This window comes from Lygodium microphyllum, chromosome 10, assembly GCF_053477565.2.
Source record: "Lygodium microphyllum isolate KBCC chromosome 10, Lygodium_microphyllum_v1.1.10, whole genome shotgun sequence".
NCBI lineage: Eukaryota > Viridiplantae > Streptophyta > Polypodiopsida > Schizaeales > Lygodiaceae > Lygodium > Lygodium microphyllum.
This window is the reverse complement of record NC_141144.1, coordinates 70,001,138-70,022,134: the sequence shown is the minus strand read 5'-3', so window position 1 is coordinate 70,022,134 and position 20,997 is coordinate 70,001,138. Positions and strand designations below refer to the sequence as shown.

General features: G+C 41.2%; 1 protein-coding gene across 7 annotated transcripts in view; it reads right to left on the bottom strand.

The window, feature by feature from the left end:
• LOC148030133 (ATP-dependent protease La (LON) domain protein) overlaps positions 1-20,997 on the bottom strand; it is a 117,943-nt gene that overhangs the window by 47,020 nt on the left and 49,926 nt on the right. For 3 of the 7 annotated variants that reach the window (XM_087686405.1, XM_087686407.1, XM_087686409.1), the window contains one exon: positions 3,095-3,169. The exons of 1 other annotated variant lie outside the window; for it this stretch is intronic. In XM_087686405.1, the coding sequence (XP_087542531.1) occupies positions 3,095-3,169 (75 nt within the window). Of the gene's footprint in view, positions 1-3,094; positions 3,170-3,530; positions 3,605-20,997 lie in introns of all 7 variants that reach the window. 3 more of the 7 variants (XM_087686404.1, XM_087686408.1, XM_087686410.1) reach the window with 1 other exon arrangement.

The following is a 20,997-nucleotide window of genomic DNA, read 5'->3' as shown; positions in this document are numbered from 1 at the left end:
ATAGGATTTGTGCCCTATTGAATAGGAGCCCCTCAACGAACAAGACCCCCCAACTACATAGATCTAGAAGGTGAATGAAAATATGGATTGTAAACGGGACTGGTAGAAGATGGAATGAAAGGAGAAGAGGGTGGGATTTTAAATGTGAGATGGTGCACCAAGGTCCAAAAGCAAACTCATCAGAAGCAACTTGCAAGTTACCTACCCTTCTACCTCCAAAAACTCTTCTTAGATTCACATATTTCTATGCGTTTAAGTCTTCATAATAATTGATGCCCAAAATATGCACATCAATAGGAGTAACAAAGGAAGAACCGATGGAATATGTACCTTGTGTATTTGACATCGACTATGGTGGACATGCACATTAAGGATATCTCATGATGCCCATGTTGGTGTTGTTAGGAGTCATGTTTGTCATGCCTTGTCATCTTCTACCTGTGAGCCTCAATTTGAGTTAGACGAGTACTTTAGGAGCTCTGACATGTTTGTGACCTGTTTTGATGGAGGAGGTAGCTCATTCTAGAGCACTCGGTTTACTGCCTTTCAGTGCATTTTCTCTAGTCGGATTTTTTGTGCATTTCCTGAGCTGTTACTACTTAGCACAGTCTACCGACATGTGCAGGACATTGTCCACCCCTTCTGGGATTTTTTCTGAGCATTTCTAGATTTTTTACCAAATGCTGGTCAACCATATTTTTGGTCCCAGATTTTAGGTTGCTAACAAGTGTGTCCTACAGCTTATAGCCTTGACAATTGTGTAGCATATACCAAAGATCATGGAGCATACAATGAGGAGATTTAGTGTGAAGAATGGCTTTGACCTGTTTCTTATAAGCATCCCTGTTCTCCCTATCTCAGGACTTCCATGCATTCTTCACGGATTATGGAATAGAATTCCTTGTGAGAGGCTAAAAGCCATTTCATCCCTAAAGAATGATTGAGGATACCAATTCCTTAGCTTGTAAAAAGGGGAAATTTGGATCTATGAAGATAGGCTCTCAGGAGTGCTGCTTTGGAGAAGAAGGACGAGACATCTTTACAAGTGTTTTCATACGCCCTTGAATGCCAAGCTTTGTGAATCAAGGCTCAAATGTCAGTCAAGTGCATCCAATTCTGATACCCTGTAAGGAAATGCTGAAGAAAAAGTGTATGACACATAATAAAACTATCTGATGAATACTCAATGAAGGAAAGAGTATATAGAAAACTGAAGAATGATACAAAGGGTCCTCAAGCCTCTGTGCCTTGAGGACCAAGGATGAAGTGAGTTGATGCCATCAAAGATGACGAAAACTGTTGCAAGAGTGTGTTGTACCCAAGATGGGGACCCCTCATGCAGCACTAGCAGTCTAGCAAGGCTGAAAAAGCAGGCTGTCCCCCTAGAATCAAACGTAGGTGTGGCAGTCCTGCAGAGGGGAAGCAACAGCAGCACTCCAATGGAGGCAATGACAGCAGCATGAAGGCTGCAAATTGCAGCAGATGACAACCACCATCAGCAGCAAAACAGTCCGGACAGGCTTGATCTTGATAACAGCAACCCAAACTACAGCAGGTCCATCAGGCAATGAGGTATGGTAATGACAGCAGGTTGGATGGTCACTGAGCAGGGCTGATGCAAATCGTACCAAGCAGGGATGTTAGCGATGGCTGTAGTGATGACAAAGAGTGATGACGATGGAATCACCAGGCTAGCGATGGGACATGAGGAGAATGGAATGACCATGACTGCACTTTATTGGATTTTTTGGACCTTTTGTCCTACCATATTTAAATAATAATTTTTTAAAATACCTATTGTTGGGGCTATTTTTAGAAGTTTAATTAGCGCATAAATTCATAATAAAAGATGATGCTAGTGAAGATACCTTAGGCTAGATGGACCACAAACAGGCAACAGCAGCAGTAGATGAAATGTTGGCAGCAAAAACAAAGCAGTAGAAGCTATGATCAGGGCTAGAGTCAGCTGGAGGAGGGCCTCGGACAGGTTGGCAGCACCTCTAGATGTGGGCAGATGAGGGTAGGCTAATGATGGTGACAACTGTGGACGCAAAAGGTAGGCAAAGGGATAAAAGGATTGAAGAATGGTGTGCACATTGAGCCCCTTCTATAGAAAATTGTGGAGCCAAAAGAAGTCTAGGGTGTCATACAACTGTCTAGACTGTCATACAGAATGGCTAAAATGCATTTTTGGGGCTGTTTTTAATGAGCAAAAAATGCCTAAAAATAGGATAAAGGCACGTGTTGGTTGCTCAACAAGCAATTCATTTTGATGTTTGGATTAACCACAAGGACAGTGAAAGAATGAAAGAGAATGAACACATAGCAACAATAATTTCTTGTAGGCAAGAAGGGATTCGAATTCCCAACACCAAGGTTCATCTAAACCTGCTCGTTCAAACTTCTACTATCCATTTCTTATTAAGATTTATTATCCCTTTCGATTGATCAAATAAAGGGGACCATTCTTAATCTCTCCTAAGATCAATAAATTGCATTTGAAACAAAGGTTGCGCCTTCAGAGATGTAAGATTCCATTGATTCAATGATGCTTCACTCTACTCGTGTATGCTATAAAAGTGAGAGAGATTCAGACTAACTAAGGCTGAATGCTGTTTTTTGTACAAAGAGAAATATAATCATGTCTGAATTAAAGGAATCTGCTTGGTATATGCATCTTTCTATCTTTAGTTTCCTAATTTGTGTGACATTCATCTATAGAACTATCATGGATGTGTTGTATTTTGGTAGTGATTGTTTGGATTACATGGTCAAACATGGTGATTTCAGAGAAGAGGATTTTGTGTTTCCATGACAAGGCAGTCGTGTACTCATGGTGGCTTTCTAGTGAAGTCTAGTGGCTTTCAAGTTTCAGATGGAAATACTGATAGATTCACTTGTTTGATGTTCTCTTGTTTGGTTTCTTGAGCATTGACATAGGCTATCATACTAGGCATTTCCCTCACGCACGCACTCTCTCTCTCTCTCTCTCTCTCTCTCTCTCTCTCTCTCTCTCTCTCTCTCTCTCTCTACACACACACACACACACACACACACACACATGTATGTATGTATGTATGTTTTGAAAAGTTACTTGTGTCAACTTGGCTACATTTACTCGTCCAACCCCTCTAACTGTAACCAATGCCCCTACATCCATCCGACGTACCTGCAAAAACACAAAGAAAACATTCTATCTTCTCCAAACCATACTCACAATCTCCTATTTTACAAAGGGTCACAAATTTCTTGTCTATATTTTGGTTGCAAAACATGCTTCTTCTAAGTCAATGGAGACATATATATAGCTGAATCTTCAAAACCAACACTATTAAATGTCAATCATCTAATTATATGTAACAAGTTGTGGGTATAACCAATTGAATAAGACATGATTGAATTCTACAACTTGGGTTACATCAGGATTGCTAGAACTAGCAATAGAGTAGCTCCTTGCAAATTAAAAACAACAAAGAAATTTCTAGAAATGAATAAAACAGCTGTACAAAAACTGGCATTTAGGCCCCTACATTTGTCATAGAATGTTTTGTGATAGTGCAGTGGACTAGAAAGCGACACGTTGTTTTCCGATAGTGCAGTGGCCCTACAAAGCAACACAGACCAAACCTTTAGGATATCAGAGCTGAAAACTTGTACATGTGCAGACTATTACATTGACCAACAAGAGAAGCTCAAAAGACAATTTTACTTATACAGATTAGGAATGTTTTGTTGTTTATAATATAATGCATAATAACTAAGAGTACATAGCAAGTGTGAGTTGCCCCAACCTTGGGCTTGTGTGCATTGGGTTCTCTCCCTAAATAAGAATTAACTCCTCATGCATATAACAAGAACAAGCAAAGTGCTCTATGGAGCTTGGAACTTCTAGAATGTACACAAATAGAGCTTGAATCTCCCAGAATCTGAACAAATCAAAACATTAGCCCCAATTTATAGTGAATTTATTGCCCACTATTTCCTTTTTGGTGTTAAAAATCTTTGTTCTACTACTTACAATGAACAAAATCTGTTGGGCTCTAGGACAATCCCACAAGTATTGGCTAGAGTCTCAGCTAGTGCTCCTCACAGTCAATAATGAGGCAAGTTGACCCATCATTGCTTACAAAGTACCTGCTACAAAACTACAGTAAGGGACCAACCAGAATAACATGTACACTCCGCAGTTTGCTTTGGTCACTTCCAAAACTGCCATGACTATTCATGTACAAGGCCCGAACTGACTTAACCTAGACCATGGCTGAAAGATGATACAGGTCTGATGGCAAGCATACTCCAAGAGCAAGGAGAACAGGCACCCAAGGGATGCCAAAGAAAGTCCCTTCTTATGAGGGGGTACAGTTTGTGAAAATACAACCCAAAATAGTGGAAATACACATCGAGATGCAGTTCTATCTGCTCCCACTAAAGGCAATCAAAGAGAGATTGGTACAAAACTAACAAAAATAAGACTTCATGCAACTGAACACTTTGCCTCCTACTTTTCCGCTCTCAGTACGAGTTCTGCTTATTTTGCAGCCTAAACCCTATGTTATGCAGCATGTTGTGCAAGTTGAATTGAGAAACATGATGGAAAATCCATGATTGTAGAAGTGTGCACAAACCTCACTATGCAGTGTTGTGCAGCATCTTGTATTAATGGCCATAAGTATGAACCAAGTATGATTCAAACACTGGGGCTGAATCACACATTACCTTAGTGTTTCTGTACCGATAATCTCCCCTATTTTGAAAAACAAGGGAGAAAATCTGCTAAATGCACAATTGACAGCTAAAAGTAATAACAACTAGTACAAGAAAACATTATTATATGAAAGCTGAAAAATATCTTCATGATTCACTCAATTGTCAATTGCATATGATGGACAGTTCAAAGTGTACTGAGGAGTAACTGTGACATGTTCCAGCTTTCATTTGATTCCTCTTTTCTATCATAGCCCGCAGGTTGTGAACTTGCAAGTACTTTTCAGTTTTAAATTCAGCATACAGTGGAAATTTCAAGATGCAAGAAGAAGAGAAGCCCGAACTCCTCCACAATGAAACTTGAAATCGTACGTGAATGCCATAGATCCTAGTTGCAAATGCTAGTAAGAGCCAGAATAAGGTAACAGGCTATTAGCCACATTAATCAAAATAAATGCAGTGTCTCATCATCCATGCCCTTAATCTTAACTATCAGCCATTAACCCCTAATTTTGTATCCTCAAAACAGCCCCAAAAGAGCAATTACTACTATTATAGCAAAAATAAATACTTTATTTTTGCCAATAGGACAAATGCACCTCCAATCCTCTATAAATATGAGTATGTGTTTACTTCATCCTCAATCCTTTCGTTACAGCCAGCCAGCTTTCAGCACCCTCAGCTTCTGCTGCCGCCCACACCCTTCCCAGAGGAAATCTCAATTGTGGAGCTGTCTCAATGCTGCCACTGCTGTCTACATGGTCTACACATGCGGGCGACCTGATTTGGAGTGCTTCTACTGCATTATCTTCACCATCCATATCTTGCCCTGTTGCCTATGACCTGTATACATTATTGTGACCTGTTTCTGATCAGTTCTCAGCAATGAGCTCGAGTTGATTGCATCAACCTTCTACATCAGATTGCCACACATTCGCCGCTGATTCAAGCTGCTCAACATCCCACAAAGTCTCCTACAGCTGTCGCCTTCTACAGCAGGTCTGCATTTTGCTTCTAGATCTCTTTATCTTGCTGCCCCGACCGCATTTACTGCCCTGGTAGACTGTCCTGCTGTTTGCTAGCCCTCTGCAGCATACATGAACAGTTGACATCATCCTACACTTGACAGATTTGCCTTCTTGCTGCCTTTGGTCTGCCTACACTACTGCCACATTCTTCAAACAATCATCAGACGTATTTGGAGTGTTGCTGTTGCATTTCCAGGTCTGGATAGATTACAACAAATTCTAGGTGTTGGGTATTGGAGCCATGAGGGAGGAACAGCAGCTATGGTGGATGGAACTCCATGAGAGAGAGAGGACTCTTGCAAGTACACAAAGCAAAATACTAAATAGATAGATAGATTGAGTAAGATTAATTGATATAAAAATACAAAGCTAGGGTCTCAATATATAGGCCCAAGTATACACCCGAAATTTTGACCACCTTAAATGCTCAATGGTGTAGAGGGTGTTCACCCCTACACACACACTAACATGCACTAAGGTGTGTTCACACAAAAGAAGTGATCAGTAGCTAACAAACCCCCTTTGGGTCATGGGTGACTGAACCTGTGACATGAAACATAGAAAGAAAATTGGAAGGGCTTAGCTCAAAAGAGGAAATGTCTAATCCTATACAAAAGAGTTTGATAAAAGATATGCAAAGTAGATAAATATTTGTAATTGGAACTATAACATGGCACGTTCTACCAACAGGCTCACGGACTTAAAATTGGCATGATGAAGAGGTGCATGTTCATGGCTCAAAGGCTGATCAAGGGCCAGCATGACTCAAAGGCACAGTGCAGGAGCAGGGGCCCAAAACTCAAGTATGGCTTGTTAAGCAACAAAGGGTTGATTAACATTAATCACCCTCTTTCAGTTCATTAAACATCCCGAAACTCAAATATTAAATATACCTAAAGTGTTTAAGTGCCACCCAAGAATTTCCAACTGCATGGCATCCTCCGACATTTGAGCTTTGGTGGCGCGCTACTTGAGGATCTTCTGAAGGCTGTCTCCATCAACTCCCTCCGCTCAACCCATCATCTCCACCGACTCCCTCCACTCAGCCTGGTCCTTGAGAGATGGTGGTTTGAATTTTTCTTTGCTCTTTGGACATTACTTTGTATTATTCAGATTCATCGAGCAACCACTTCACAATATACTCCATGTTTGTCTTTTTGAGTTTCTCTTTGAGTTCAATTTTAGTCATGTTCATACACTTTTTATGTTTTCTCTACAAACCCTAGATTGCTCTCTTCACATGGTATATGCTCTTAAGCAAGCTCCCTTTCTTTTTTGCTTGAAAGTTGATTCATGTTGTCCCTTGGAGGCCAATGGCTGATCTTTCAGCAATTATTTATTTGTGTGGGGGTTGAAGGCTTCCTAGCTGTATATTGGCTGAATTTAACAAATGCCATGGCTGTGATAAAAAAAGGTTTTAGTTTCCCCAAGTGTTCGTGTAACAAATAAGAAGCAAATGTGCAAGCTTTGGGACATTGCAAGGAAGTGTCCAAATTGACTATGCATTAATTCAATGGACATGTATCCTTTAAACTTTCAGCTGAAATGGGGAGAGCATTTGCAGGCCCTTTTTTCCCTTGTGGCAAATTGGGTCATTTCATGGTAGAATGTCCTAATAAGCAAGAAGGTAGCTTGACACATTTGGCATGTAGCATGGCAATCCTTGTTTGGATTTAAATATGGATGCTCTATTTGTTAAGAGAGATGGAAAAAGGAAAACAGTCAGTTTAACCCTTACCTAATACTGAATCTAGTTGGAAGGAAGTGCATAATAAAAAAGGGAAAAGGCATGATAGTGTACTATATGGCGGGACTTCAATGGCTCCTCAAGATGTCTTTCACACCTATGTGCATTGCAAGAATAAAAATTCTACGTATAAAGGGCCTTTTGGTGCTAAGTCATCTTTGGATGATATGGCATCACTATAAGAGATAGCGCACGCACAAATATGAAGAGCTTTCGCAAGAACATCAGCATCATAAACATGACAAGTACCATGCTCATTATCAATTGGAAAAATCAACATAAAGATCAATGCCAAGGTCATCATCAGCAATAATAGATGTAGGTTGTGAATCCTGATTTGAAGAGTCAATATTATCCCATAAAGGAGGTTCATCATCATATAGAAAAGGAAAAGAAGTGAGTCATGACTTTGTATCAGCAATGTCCTCTAGTGACCACGTCTACCTAGCATCCTCTTGAGACCGTGTGTTGCCCATAATTTGCTAATCGAAAATAGCATCACAACTTATGATTAAGAATGTGGATCAACCTTCTACTTTGAAGATGGATAGTAATGGACAAAATGCTTTTGCATTGTGGTGGCAGATTTTTTGAAAGAGGATGTTTGCAACCTTGGCAAATAAAGTAAAGGGGAGGCAGCAACCGCCTTAGATTTGAATTCCATCACTTTTGTCCATGAAAATAATCACGTGTAACCTCCATGGCATTTTCTCTCATAGCAAACCGCATCATATGTGGAGAATTTTGCATGCTAATGGTTGGGATATTCTATGTGGTGTTGGGCATAAAAGCCATAAGGAAGCTGGAAGGACAATCCACTATCATGGTTCTAAGTTGTTTTATCCAAGAGTCCTAGCAAGGAAGCACTCTAGTGTATTGTTGATTGTGCATGAGAAATTTCAACCTGTGTTGATTACAAGGGATATGTTTGGTACATTTGTTATTGTTGAGATTATGTATGATGGTGAGATTTTATGGCTGGTTGGGCTCTGCACCAAATAATGCTTCACACCATTGTGAATTATGGTAGCAATTACAATCATGTGTTTCATTTGACACGCCGAGCTTGCTGATGGGGGTATTTTAACATGTGTCTGGATCCCTCTCTTTCCTCTTTGAGACATGGCTTCATGGACAAGTCTGAAAGTCATGATTAGAATGTATTTGCATCAATGGTTCTAAAGTAGAATCTCTAGTCTTGGCTATCTCCATTATGTCATGGTTATACCTTTCCATTTTGCCCGATACTTGGAAACTTGGAGTCGCTTGGACCACATGTATGTTATGCATAATGATTCATTCTTACCAAAGATTTTGGGGATTAAAATCCTATATCATTATGATTTTTCAAATCATTTTCCATTGGATTTGGTAATGCTTAAACACCAATTCATCTTTTCATGCGTTAATTGGGCAAGTTACAATTGCATTTCAACTCTTCCTTTCCTCAGCATGAAATATTTGATGGCTATACAAGACAAGATTGGATCATTTTTCACTTGATCTTCCAATTAATGGGTTTGTCTCCTTTGACCTGTTAGTGCTGATGTGCAAAGAGTTGCTAGACAATATGGAATCCATCATGCTTCACTTTGTAGATAGAGATTGGATGCTGTTGGAAACTCTTGGCATTCCTGTGTTCTTTTTTAGTTGATTCTCCGATGATCTCTTGGTTTCTCTATGTAATTGTCAAATCTCATTAAATATTTTTAGCTGCAATTGGGCTTACAAGATAATAATTGTCAGACTCACAAGTTTTATCATGGTTTGCATGCTTCTTTTGCAATATAAAATGTACCGAGTCTACAAATTCTATTCATCTATTGGTCACACAAATCCCCAAGCTGTTGTGCAAATGTGTAGGGAATATTTTATGGATATACTTGGGTCACAATTGCACATTTGTGGACAAAATGATAGCAGCCCAGTCTATGTTTTATGATTTGGTTAAGGACCAATTTTCACCTAATATAGTAGAGAGTTTAGGTGCAAACATATGTGAGGACAAGGTGACTAAAGTTTTGTTACATTTATGCTTTTTGCAAAATATGCAAATTAGTTGGCAACACCCTTGACCACTATGTGTCAAGAAGTTCATTGGAGAGAGAGAGAGAGAGAGAGAGAGAGAGAGAGAGAGAGAGAGAGAGAGAGAGAGAGCGTGTGTGTGTGTGTGTGTGTGTGTGTGTGTGTGTGTGAACAATGAGCTAGAGTGGCTAGCACTCTCACACTCAAAAGATGCATGTACTAGAACGATAGAATGAAAGCACAAAAGGTCTAAAGTAAGTTAGACCAATACCTAATTCAACTGAAGTTAAATTAACTCTAGAAATAGTGGCACAACTATTCACACTAAAACATTGGGCACCGCCCATAATTGAACCAATTCTAACACCCCCTACAATGCCAACATGATAATGTACAAGGAGTGAATCAATCGCCAAAAGGTAGTAAGTTCAAGGATTTTCAAAATTCCTCAAACTTTTCACATGATAGTGCTAGTGAAAATATCTACAACATTCTCCTATGTGGAAATGTAGATCATGTTAATCTCCCCTGCATGTGATCTCTCTCTAACATAGTGAAAATGTATCTCAATGTTGAAACATTGGATTCCGTGCTACAACAATAGCACTCTCACTATTAGAAAGAGTAGGAGTGGGTCTCTCCAAATAAGCATGAAGATCAGCCAATTTATGATGTAATCAAACACATTGGACTATCACTGCAAAAGCTACCATGTACTCAGCTTCACGAGATGAGGTAGCCACAGTAGGTTACTTATTGCTTAGTCAAGAAATATATGAATGGCCTAGAAAGAAACAATATCCACTAGTAGATTGCCTTTGTATCATGATCACCGGCCCAATCTGAATCATTGTAAGCATGCATTTGTAAGTCTCCCCTCTCAAGAAGTAGCAAACCATATGACTATGTTCCTAACAAATAGCAAAAAATGTGCTTAACAACTTGCCAGTGTAGTGCCCTTGGACTGTACATGTATCTACTTACCTCTGATACTCCATATTGTATGTTAGGACGAGCGTTGCTCAAATAGATGAGGCAACCAACAACCTCGTTGTAAATAGCAACATTTGATAGATCACTACCATTATGCATTGAAAGTTTCAGCCCTATTTCCAAAGGTGTGCTCTAGGTTTACAATCTTGCAACTTTTGAACACACTATGACTAAGACATAACAATACTGTGCTGGTTTTGGGTGAATTGAATCCCCGAAAAACAGTGAAAGAGCCCTATATGTGACATATCAAAGGTAGACTACAATTTAGCATTGAAATCTGTAATTTTTCTCTCATTTCGTCCAATGAGAAGCATATCATCTACGTAAAGAATGATGATGATCAAATCCCCCCCCCCCCCTCTCTTCCTTCTTGATGTAGAGGGTGGGTTTAGTAGGGTTGTTTTTGAACCCCTTTGCAGTTAAAAAATGCATATATCTTGAAGTACCAAGCACGTGGAACCTATTTTAAGCTATACAAGGCTTTATTCAGCTTGCAAACCTTGTGCTCTTGGCCTTGCATAACAAATCTTGGGGGTTGTGTAAAATATACATCCTCTTCCAAATCTCCATTCAAATATCCCAACTGAAAGGTGCATTTATAGCATCACACATCTAATGGTGGTCATCTTGGATGTAAGCACAAATGTCTCCTCATAGTCAATGCCCTTTCTCCAAGCATATCCCTTCACACTAGCCTTGCCTTGTATTTGTTGAGACTTAATAGACCCATCACATTTCCTTTTCAACTTGTAAACCCAACATGTGCTGATGGCCCTTTTCTAGAAGGCAAGTCAACAAGACTCCAGGTGTTATTTTGCTCCATAGAGCACATTCGATCACTCATGGCTTGTGCTCAAAACATGTAGGCTTATCCGCATCCAAAAGAGTACTAGCAAAAGCATATGCTTCCTCACTATCAATAGGATAACCTATATCAACAAAATGTGCCGACCATGCATTTATCGCACCTGAACATGTACATTGAGGCAAAGGACATACATAGGACTCTCTTTAAGAGTCTAATAACAATAATCTAGGGACTGCTTTGGCCATATGCATAGCCAACCCTTTTTTGCACAACTGCATCATCCACTGCCCCAAAAGAACTAAGATCAGTTAGAGAATGATTTTGGGCAAGTGGGGCAGGTTCAACATGCTGTAATGGCTGATTCTCTGCATCAAAATCAGTCCCCCAAACCAATAGCAAATGGAAGGAGACCCTCAAATACATCCAAAGAGTCTGATGTGGCGGGCATTTCAAATTCAGCATACATATGTGCTGAATTTTTAGAGAATATGACATCTCTACTCACAAAAAACTTGCATGTGGAAGGGCTACAGAGCCTATACCCTTTGCTTTCCATGCTATACCCAACAAAAATGCATTTTACTGTGATGTCATCAAGCTTTTCACGAAGCTCTTTGGGTACGTGTACATATGCAACACAACTAAAAACACGCATGCAATCCACACTAGGTTTCTCACCATACTATGCCTCATATGGTGTAATTTCCTTTGATGTTTTATAGGAGCGTGATTCAAAACATGATTTGCACACGTAAGGCCTTCAAGCCAAAATCTGTGTGGCAACCCTTTGCTCTTCAACATGCATCTAGTCATTTCCATAAGAGTACAGTTCTTGCATGTTTCCACTCCATTTTGTTGAGGAGTCATCCTCCTTGTAGATAGATATGCAGTGCCATGGTCTAACAAATAAGCCTCAAAGGATTTAGACATGTACTCTCCTCTTCTATATGTGTGAAGAGTCTGCAATTTCAAACCAATTAGAGTTTCCAACTTGACAATCAAATGTTTTGAGTACATAAATACATCTGATTTGGCCTCCAAGCGGCAAGCCATACACCGAAGTGTACCTAAAGTAAGTCATCGATAAATGTGGTGAAATAAAGATGACCCCAAGAGCACAAGTCTACATGGGACCACATACATCATTGTATACAAGCTGTAGTTTCCAGACAGCACGCACTACACCATCCTTCTTAAAGGCAAACCAATGCATTTCACCAAGAATGCAACCCTCACAAGCTTTTTGTGGCTAAGAAAATGGTGGGTGAGGCTGAGAAAATAGCAACCAGGGCTAAGAGAGGTTACGTTACTCATTTGGTTGCAAATAGTGATGTGGTAGGTGTATCCCTTCACAACGCAATCTAATTCCTCAAGCCTTAGCAGGTGATACATTTGTGTTTTTGAAAGCAAATAAAGATAATCTTTGCAAAGCCATAGACATATGGGGCTTGTTCACACACTGGCTTCAAGGCTGCATACTAATACCACCAAATATGCTCTCATTAGTTGCACAAAATGGAACTTGCTTGCCTTGGGTTAGCAAGGGGAGGTGGTAACTAAGAGCAAGACACTTGGGCTCTCCCTTGGGGGGGAATGTCTTGTCTAAGAGATTGGTTGAATGGACATCCATAGCCTTGCTAGAAAATTTTCCTATCGAAAATCACAAGCATAGCCTTTTCATGTACATCTTAAAGTTGCTCGGACAATCATTTTACCCATGATTTCATATTACTTGCCATTGCTTCCTTGGTCGAAGACCAATTGGCAAGAAATCACTCAGTCCCTTCATTGTATGCTCTAGAAAAAGGACTATGAAATGCTCTAAATTTCTTGGAATCATATTTGTACACCTAGAAGGATGGGGGGAAAAGCAATTGTGGATGTGGAGCTGCACATAATAGCACTCCAACGGTCTTTGTTTGAAGTTGTGTGGATCAACAACATCAGGTTTTTTTAGTGAGATTTTTTCTCAAAGACGTGAGTATTTTGCGTGGAAATACTCGAATTCATACCTGGTTGCATACTATTAATGCTGATGATCAGCCTACTCACCTCAAATCTTCCATGTTATTGACTCACTTGGTCCATTCTTGAAAAGTAATACTTGCGAAGTCTTCTTGGCACCCAAGTACCAACGCTCACAAGACAATTCTCTACAAGTTGAACTGTTGGCTATTTCTAAGCTTGTTACATGGGAAGGGAAACAACAAGCTAGGCCCATGTTGAACAGAATGGCAAGGCTTGGGCTGATTTTTTTTTCTGATGCACTTTTGGATGCAAGGCACAATGTGATGCCATTCCGGTCAATCCGAAGGTTTTTTCGTGTTCCAAGAGGCTACTGTACCTTACGGAAAACTCTCTTAGCATCCTTGCGTGTTTTGCAGCCCTTTCCTCCCTTAAAACCTGAATATCCCCTGGCAAGATTGGAGAAGTAAAGGATTGTTGTTATTAGATCATGCATCCATTAATCAGATATATCATTTGCTTATTAAGGATGAGAATTGGTTGCACATAGAGGCACCAACATTTGGGGTCTTCGGAAGGAAAATCTTGGCAGAATCTACAGTGATAGTGGGCTGGCTTAATAAAACTCCTTTCAAAATACAGAGTATTTATTCGGAGAATGTTTGTAGGTGGTCTTTCTCTTTCTTTTAACTCTCCAAACACAATATTTCCGATGGTTCTTGTTTCTTTTGTACAACAAGTGAGGAGATTTATCATCATTGGTTTCTTTCTTGCCTGGTGGTGAGAAAGATACAATCTCTTTTGTCTTAGGTTTGATGTCATGCAATTGGCCCTACCATGCATCAGTGGGATTGAGTTTTTAGAAAACCCAAATTGATAACTTGACTATCCAGAATATGTTCATGTTTGATTCTCTTTCTAGAGTGCACAATCACTTCACCCATTTGAGAGGTTTTCTTCATTGGCAGTTTAGCATCATCTAGTATGCATGTATTAGACATCCTTCCTAGGGATGAGTTTCTTTCTTGGCATGCTGCAGTTTCTTCAGTTTCTTTGTCAATCATATAGTTCAATTGTGACTCTTGTATTTCAAGTTTCTAGTAATTATTGCAATTACCCTTTGTGTGTGTGTGTGTGTGTGTGTGTGGGAGAGAGAATTGTTAGAGAGAGATGGTGGTGCGAAGCGATGGCGGATCTGCCCCCCCCCCCCCCCTCTAACCTAGCGACGAGCTTCTGCCCTGTGCGCTGCGGGAGATCTCCCCGCAGACCAACGTGGGGTGAGTTGGTTCTACCGCCCTGACGTCAACATCAAGCCCTGCCTCGACATCTCACCTTGGCAACCTATCGCGCTACTGCTTCATCGGATTTAATCGCATCTGCCGCAGCACCATCATCTTCTGCCTGTCGTTAAACGAGTAAACCCTATTCGTCCTGCAACTCTACATCCTCTATGTTTCCACAAGCTTGCGCCTCGGATCAGCAGCGTCGTTGTTTGAGGAGTGTCACGCACAGTCTTCTTGGTCCTCCCCCCCTTTTCTGATACGCAGCGGGTCACACCTACCCGCCTTGTTAAAGCCTTGTACATTGACGTGCTCCTGCGTTCCGTGTACATACTCTCTCCTACTCGACCTACAGATTTGGCATCCCTTCTGCCTGTGGCGTCTGCGTGAACGACTGAAGGAGAGAGAACTCCTTTTGCACCTACTATTCCGGCGCAGAGGGTTTCCACACAAGGCCTGCAGAAGTCACTCCTAGCCCAGATCTAGAGGGACACAGCCTGTTTAGTATATAGTGACATGTCTTGTGATCACCATCTACTTCTATAATGGTGAATTTGCAGGAATCCAATGGTATCGATATGGCCTTTCTTGATCAGCAGATTGGGCAAGGGAATGGCAAAGACTTTGTCGATCCGGATGGTGATTCCTCGGCTGATGAACTCAGGCTGTTGCAAGAAAGCAAAGAGATAGGCAAACGCCGTAGGATGTCAGTTGAAGCACCAATCTTGGGCCCAAATTCATCCCAGCCACCAAAGGTTCATGTTTCCTGTTCACAGCTCGATGGTTCTTTATAGTTTATGCTGGCCACTGCCAATCATCTTATGTGAAATTATGTCCATTGTAATGCGGATAAAGCTAATGCACTACCGGACATGGAACAAGTAGTTGCAGTCATGGGAACCCACCTGGTTTTATAACATATTTTATTTCACTGGAAGGACTCCTTTGATCACCCGAATTCGTGCTTGGCTACAGTCTATGCTTGCCAGTTTTAAACAGTGCTCCGAAGATGTTTCGGGGTGTATGCAGGTCCCCCTGGTGGAAGAGATATATGATGGCCCAAAGGGGTTCTTTGAGGTTCTTTTTCATTCTGCAGAAGTACGGGCTCTTATTATGCAACGCATTCTGCTGTTTATGGATGGGCAATTAGTTCATTTGTTCCCTTGGAGATCCATGGCTGAGTTTCAAGAGGTGCTGAGACAAGCATGTCCTATTTGGGTAGAGGTGGTGGATTTCCCTGCCCATCTCTAGAGACTCCTCCCTTTGGTTTTGAGATCCATTGGGGAGGTTTTGGTAGAACCTCGGCTGGCTTCCCGCAATCGGAATAGGGCATGTATGCTTTGAAATACAGGGAAACCCCACCCGACGAAGATTCACTTTGAGGTTCCAGGGTTACAAACATTGGTGTATGAGCTGAAATGGGGTACTTTTGCGGGACACTTTTTCCGATGTGGCCAGTTAGGCCATTTCATTTCGGAATGCAACAAAAATATGGAGGCAGGGCAATGCCCCATGGACCCAGATATGGAAATGCAAGACCATCTCCCTCAGGAGATGTTTCAAAAGCCCGTGGCTGATCATGAGCATCTTTCCCAACAAGGCCAGGATGATGGCCAGAAGGTCGTTTCCCATGGTGGTGGGGAGCGTGCTTCACATGCGGATGGGCGGAATTTGCCTCTTCAAGAGGATTCCTGGGTTACTGTGGTTTGTCGTAATGCAAGGCAGGATTCTCACCCCATTCCTACCCATCTTCCGCTGCCCCCTATTACTCAAAACCTTTCAACGTAGAGGAAATGAGTTTTATATGAAACCCCAATCTTCGTGTACTTTGGCAGTAGAAGATAAAAGGCGATCGTTATATAAAATCTTCTCTAAAATTATTGCCAACAGATTGCAAAAAGTTTTTCCGCTTCTCATTCATCCACGGCAATACGGTTTTATTAAAGGTCGGAATATTATGCACAACATTTTGAATGTTCAGCTCGGAATTGACTATGCCAAAGCATCTAGCCAGCAGGTTGTTATGCTTCAGCTGGATATTGAGAAGGCTTTTGATCATGTCAGCTGGTCTTTCTTGCGGCAATTAATGTCTACAATGGGTTTTGGGCCCCGTATGATTTCTCTAGTTGATACTATCAGTTAGGGTGCTGTGGCCCATATTGCTCTTAATGGAGGGATTACTGAAGAAATTGCCTTATCCCGGTCTCTTCGACAAGGCTATCCTCTTAGCCCTTTGATGTTTGCTTTGGTTACTCACCCCATGCTCTCATTACTGGATAAGTTGGCAGCTCAAGGTGAGATAGTTGGCTTAACTCTTCCTCTAGCAGTGACCAGCTTGTGGGTCAATCTTTGGTGGATGATTCTTTTATGTTCCTTAAGGCAGATGGTATTAATGTTAATCGGGTAATGGTGGCCTGGAATCTTTTTGCTTTGGCATCAGGTCTTCACATTAATACTCAGAAATCTATCCTTCTCTCCTGTACGGAGAATGATCTGCTGGTCTTGGGCTGGAATGGAATTACGGTCACAAGGGGCAATATAACCAAACACTTGGGATACCCTATTGGTGTGGAGGTTGCTCCTCGAGCCTTGCTGGATTGGATGGCCTCCCGAATTCATGACAGGTTCATGTACTGGAAATCCCAGAGTTGGCCACTACATGTTAGACTAAAAGTGGCTCAATGTATAATGATCAGTATGATCTCATTCTTTCTACCACTACTTCCTTGGACAAAGAAGTCCATTTTGGATATGGTTCAGCCTATCAAATTTATGCTCTGGAAAAAGAAAGGCAATCGCTTGGGACAGGTATGGATCTCCTGGCAACATGTGACCACTCCGAAAAGGATGGGGGGTGTAGCTTTGTTGGATGTCAATTTGCATATGGCCGCTTTGAGGCTTTCCATGTTACAGAGTCTATGTACTCGGTGTCATCCTTGGTCAGACATTGCTAAGTTCCTCATAGAAAAAGCGGGCATCTCTCATGGTAGTATGATTATTCATGCTTCCTGGTTGCATGTTCTTAACTCTATGAGGCCTTTAAAGGTCTCCCAGTCTTTTCTTCTTTCTCATTTGATAGCTTCTTGGCAAGAGATGCTTCGTTTCGCACTTTGGCATCCCCCGGATATTCGTAAAGATGAAAATTCACTACAAGGAGAAATACTGGCTTGCTCAAGGTTATTGGATTGGCCACAAAAAGATTTGCAGCCGTGACAAGTTCAATCGGATGGCTAGGTTGGGGTTGAAGACAATCAATGATGGTGTTATTCCTGGGCAGGCCCGTGTCTTTATTCCTTTAGACGTATTCGTCAATACTTTCGGGTGCCGTGTGGATACGCGGACATTTGGTCGTCTATACAAGATAGTCTTCAAAGGTTTTTTCCTTTGCCTATATTACAGCCTTCGGATCCTTGGCGTGACTGGATGTTTGTGCTTCCTAATGATTTTGGGAAACGGTCAGCTAATCAGATATATCATCAGATGGTGGAAGCCAAGAAATGGGTCATGGGGAAAGTGAATAGATTGTGGAATCGTAAGGACAGTAATAAGAAGTGGCAGGAATGATTTTTCCAGCTTTGGAAGTCTAAGGTCCCGTATCAGGGAAAAGTATTTGTGTGGCGGCTGTTCATTGGGGGGCTTCCAACGGGTGAACTGCGCTGCACCCGAAAGATCTCCGTTGGGCGTTGTGTTTTCTGCACTACGTGTGATGAGACATTGCTTCACCTCTTTGTCTCCTGCCCTGTTGCACGACAGATCTGGAATTTCATTTCCCGTGTGTCTGGTTTTCAGTGACTCAGCACCGCCTATCAGTTCATTCGTGGATTATGGGAGATATGTCCTCTATGCCCTCTTTAAGTTCAGCTTGTTCCTGTCTATTTCATTTCCTTAGATGGACAGCCCTGTGGCATATATGGCATACTCGCAATGCCTTTATTTTTGACTCAGCATCGGGCATCCATGGGCATGTGGCCCGTGTGCGAGGAATAGTCTTATGGCAAATCTCCTCTATGATGTCAGCGGACCTGGTTCTTCCGGATATTGCTGCTCCCTGGATGGCGATTGCTCACTCCACTCCAACTACTCCTGTGTGATCTGATAGTACTATTCATGTGAGAGAGTGAGAGTATGTGTGTGTGGGAGAGTTTCCCGGAGGACCTGATGGTCTGACGTAACAGAAAGTAAGAGATACACAGTGAGAATGCTGACCTGATGGTCTGATGTAAATATTTACTACTTAATTCAATTATCTTCACGAAAAAAAAGAGATGATGATGATGGCACACTGCAGTTTCTTCAGTCCCCCATCTAGCCCATCTAGTTCCTTTTTACTTTAATCATGATGCCTCAAAGAGTATCTATTGAAATTGTTGTATTTGGTCTATGCTCGATGGCCTAGAGCCACCCTGCATCTTGTAATCTTATACTCTTGTACTTTTCGTAATTAATACAATTAACTATTACAGGGGAAAAAAAGGATGATGATGATGAATGTTGAATATATTCTGTTGTGGTGGTTCCAGTCTAATTGACCCTTTGGCCGTTTGAAACAATAGCATATTTGCTTATTTGCAAGCATGCGTGCTTTTCTCTGTGTGTGTGTGTGAGAGAGAGATAGATAGATAGATAGATAGAGAGAGAGAGAGAGAGAGAGAGAGAGAGAGAGAGGAGAGAGAACGAATTCCACATTAGCATGGGAGAGACAATCTGAAGGGATGGAAGAATTGATTGACTGCAGGCTACCACTCAGTTAGGGTTCAGGCTGCAGGTTCAGGGCTACTTTCAGTTCATGACTACAGGGCAGGGACGCTTCAGACTTGCAAAGCGGGAAGTCATGAATTCTGCACTGTCCTGCATATAGGCACAGCCATAGTGTAGGCAGCCAGGTGCATGAGCTGCCAAAGCAGGCAGTCTTCAGCCCTGTGCAGACCCTGCATGCAGTTCCACACAGCTGTGCACAGTTTACCAGCACAGGCAGGAACCTAAACAGAGCAGGTCATGACTGCTGCAGAGGGTCATAATCAGCCTGCCCTGTGCAAGTTTCTGTAGGGTACACACACATTCAGGGCAACATCTCGGGCAGGTCACAATTGGGTGCAGGGCGCCCAGGTTGTGGATCTGCACTGAGAGAAAGAACAGTTCGGTTCTTTGTACAGCCATAACAGCCTCACCATGACTGAGCTGAACACAGATTTCATCAATTAGGTAGTAGAGGCCTTGGCCCCCATTCGGACAAGGAGAACATGTTTCCAATTTCTGATTCTGAACATCCTGACCCGCAAGTAAAACATATGAAGCATGTCATTCGTGTTCGGACAACTACACCATCAGCTGAACAGTCTCAGTCGATGTCTTATGCCCAAGCCATCAGCCAACCAGATGCCTATCAAGACTTGGATTGGGAGCATTTGTTGAATTTCGCGAATACACTGCTTGAAGAGTATGTAGAGCTGCGAGCACAACCAGCATAATCTTGTAGAATTTGATGAAAATGATGTCTTGGAGACTTCTGCAACAAACCTTGATGTAGAGCACAACTAGCATAATTTTATAGGCTTTGATATGAAAATGATGACTTGGACACTTTTGTATATTAATTGTTACCAAGACATAATGACTCAATGATTCCAAATTAATTTGATCCTCATGTACTTTGAAAGGCTATTTGTATTATTTAAATATTTCAAAATGTGATTAAATGTTCATCTTTCTATTTAAGGATAGCCAATGGCAAGAACCCTATACTTATACTTGGGTTGTCATTGATGAGATGCCCAAGAGAAATTAAAAGTTTAGTCAAGCGGTAAAATTGAAAGCTCAGATGACTAAGACTTTTATACTCATATAGTAACATTAACTAGAAGCCCATATAATGAGTGGTTTTAGAAAATGAAACCAGTTTCTTGTGATCAAAGAAACAAACCATGAACTGGTGAGCCTACATAATGAAGCTTTTCCAAAGCTAAATTTGGCGACTCCTAAAATTTACGAGGTTACTATTTTTGGAAGTTGCTCAAATGAAAATTCTATTTCCATTAAAGGCTCTAGAATTTCGCAAGAAACAATTTTGTCTTCATTAGCTATCTCAAATTCTAAACCATTTAAGATATTTTTAGAGTACAAGGTTTGGAAGCTTATTTTTTCTAGAAAAGTGATATGTGACATCTAAAAGAGAACATGTCATTTTAAAGAGACAAGTGTTCCTACACTTGTCATTTTTAACAAACACTTGTCATTTGTAACCTCTACTTTTTACTTTTGAGCACCCAAGCCCACACCTATATATTGAAGATCTCTCTCTTCATTTGCAACAAGCTCCATGCTGAAATTTAAGCCACATGCTTTGTATTCTCCTATCTCTCTCTCATCCAAGAAGTATATAGTTTAAACTTATCCAAGCACTAAAGAAGAAAATCAACTTGTTGCTCGAGTTTACAGAAATTAAGG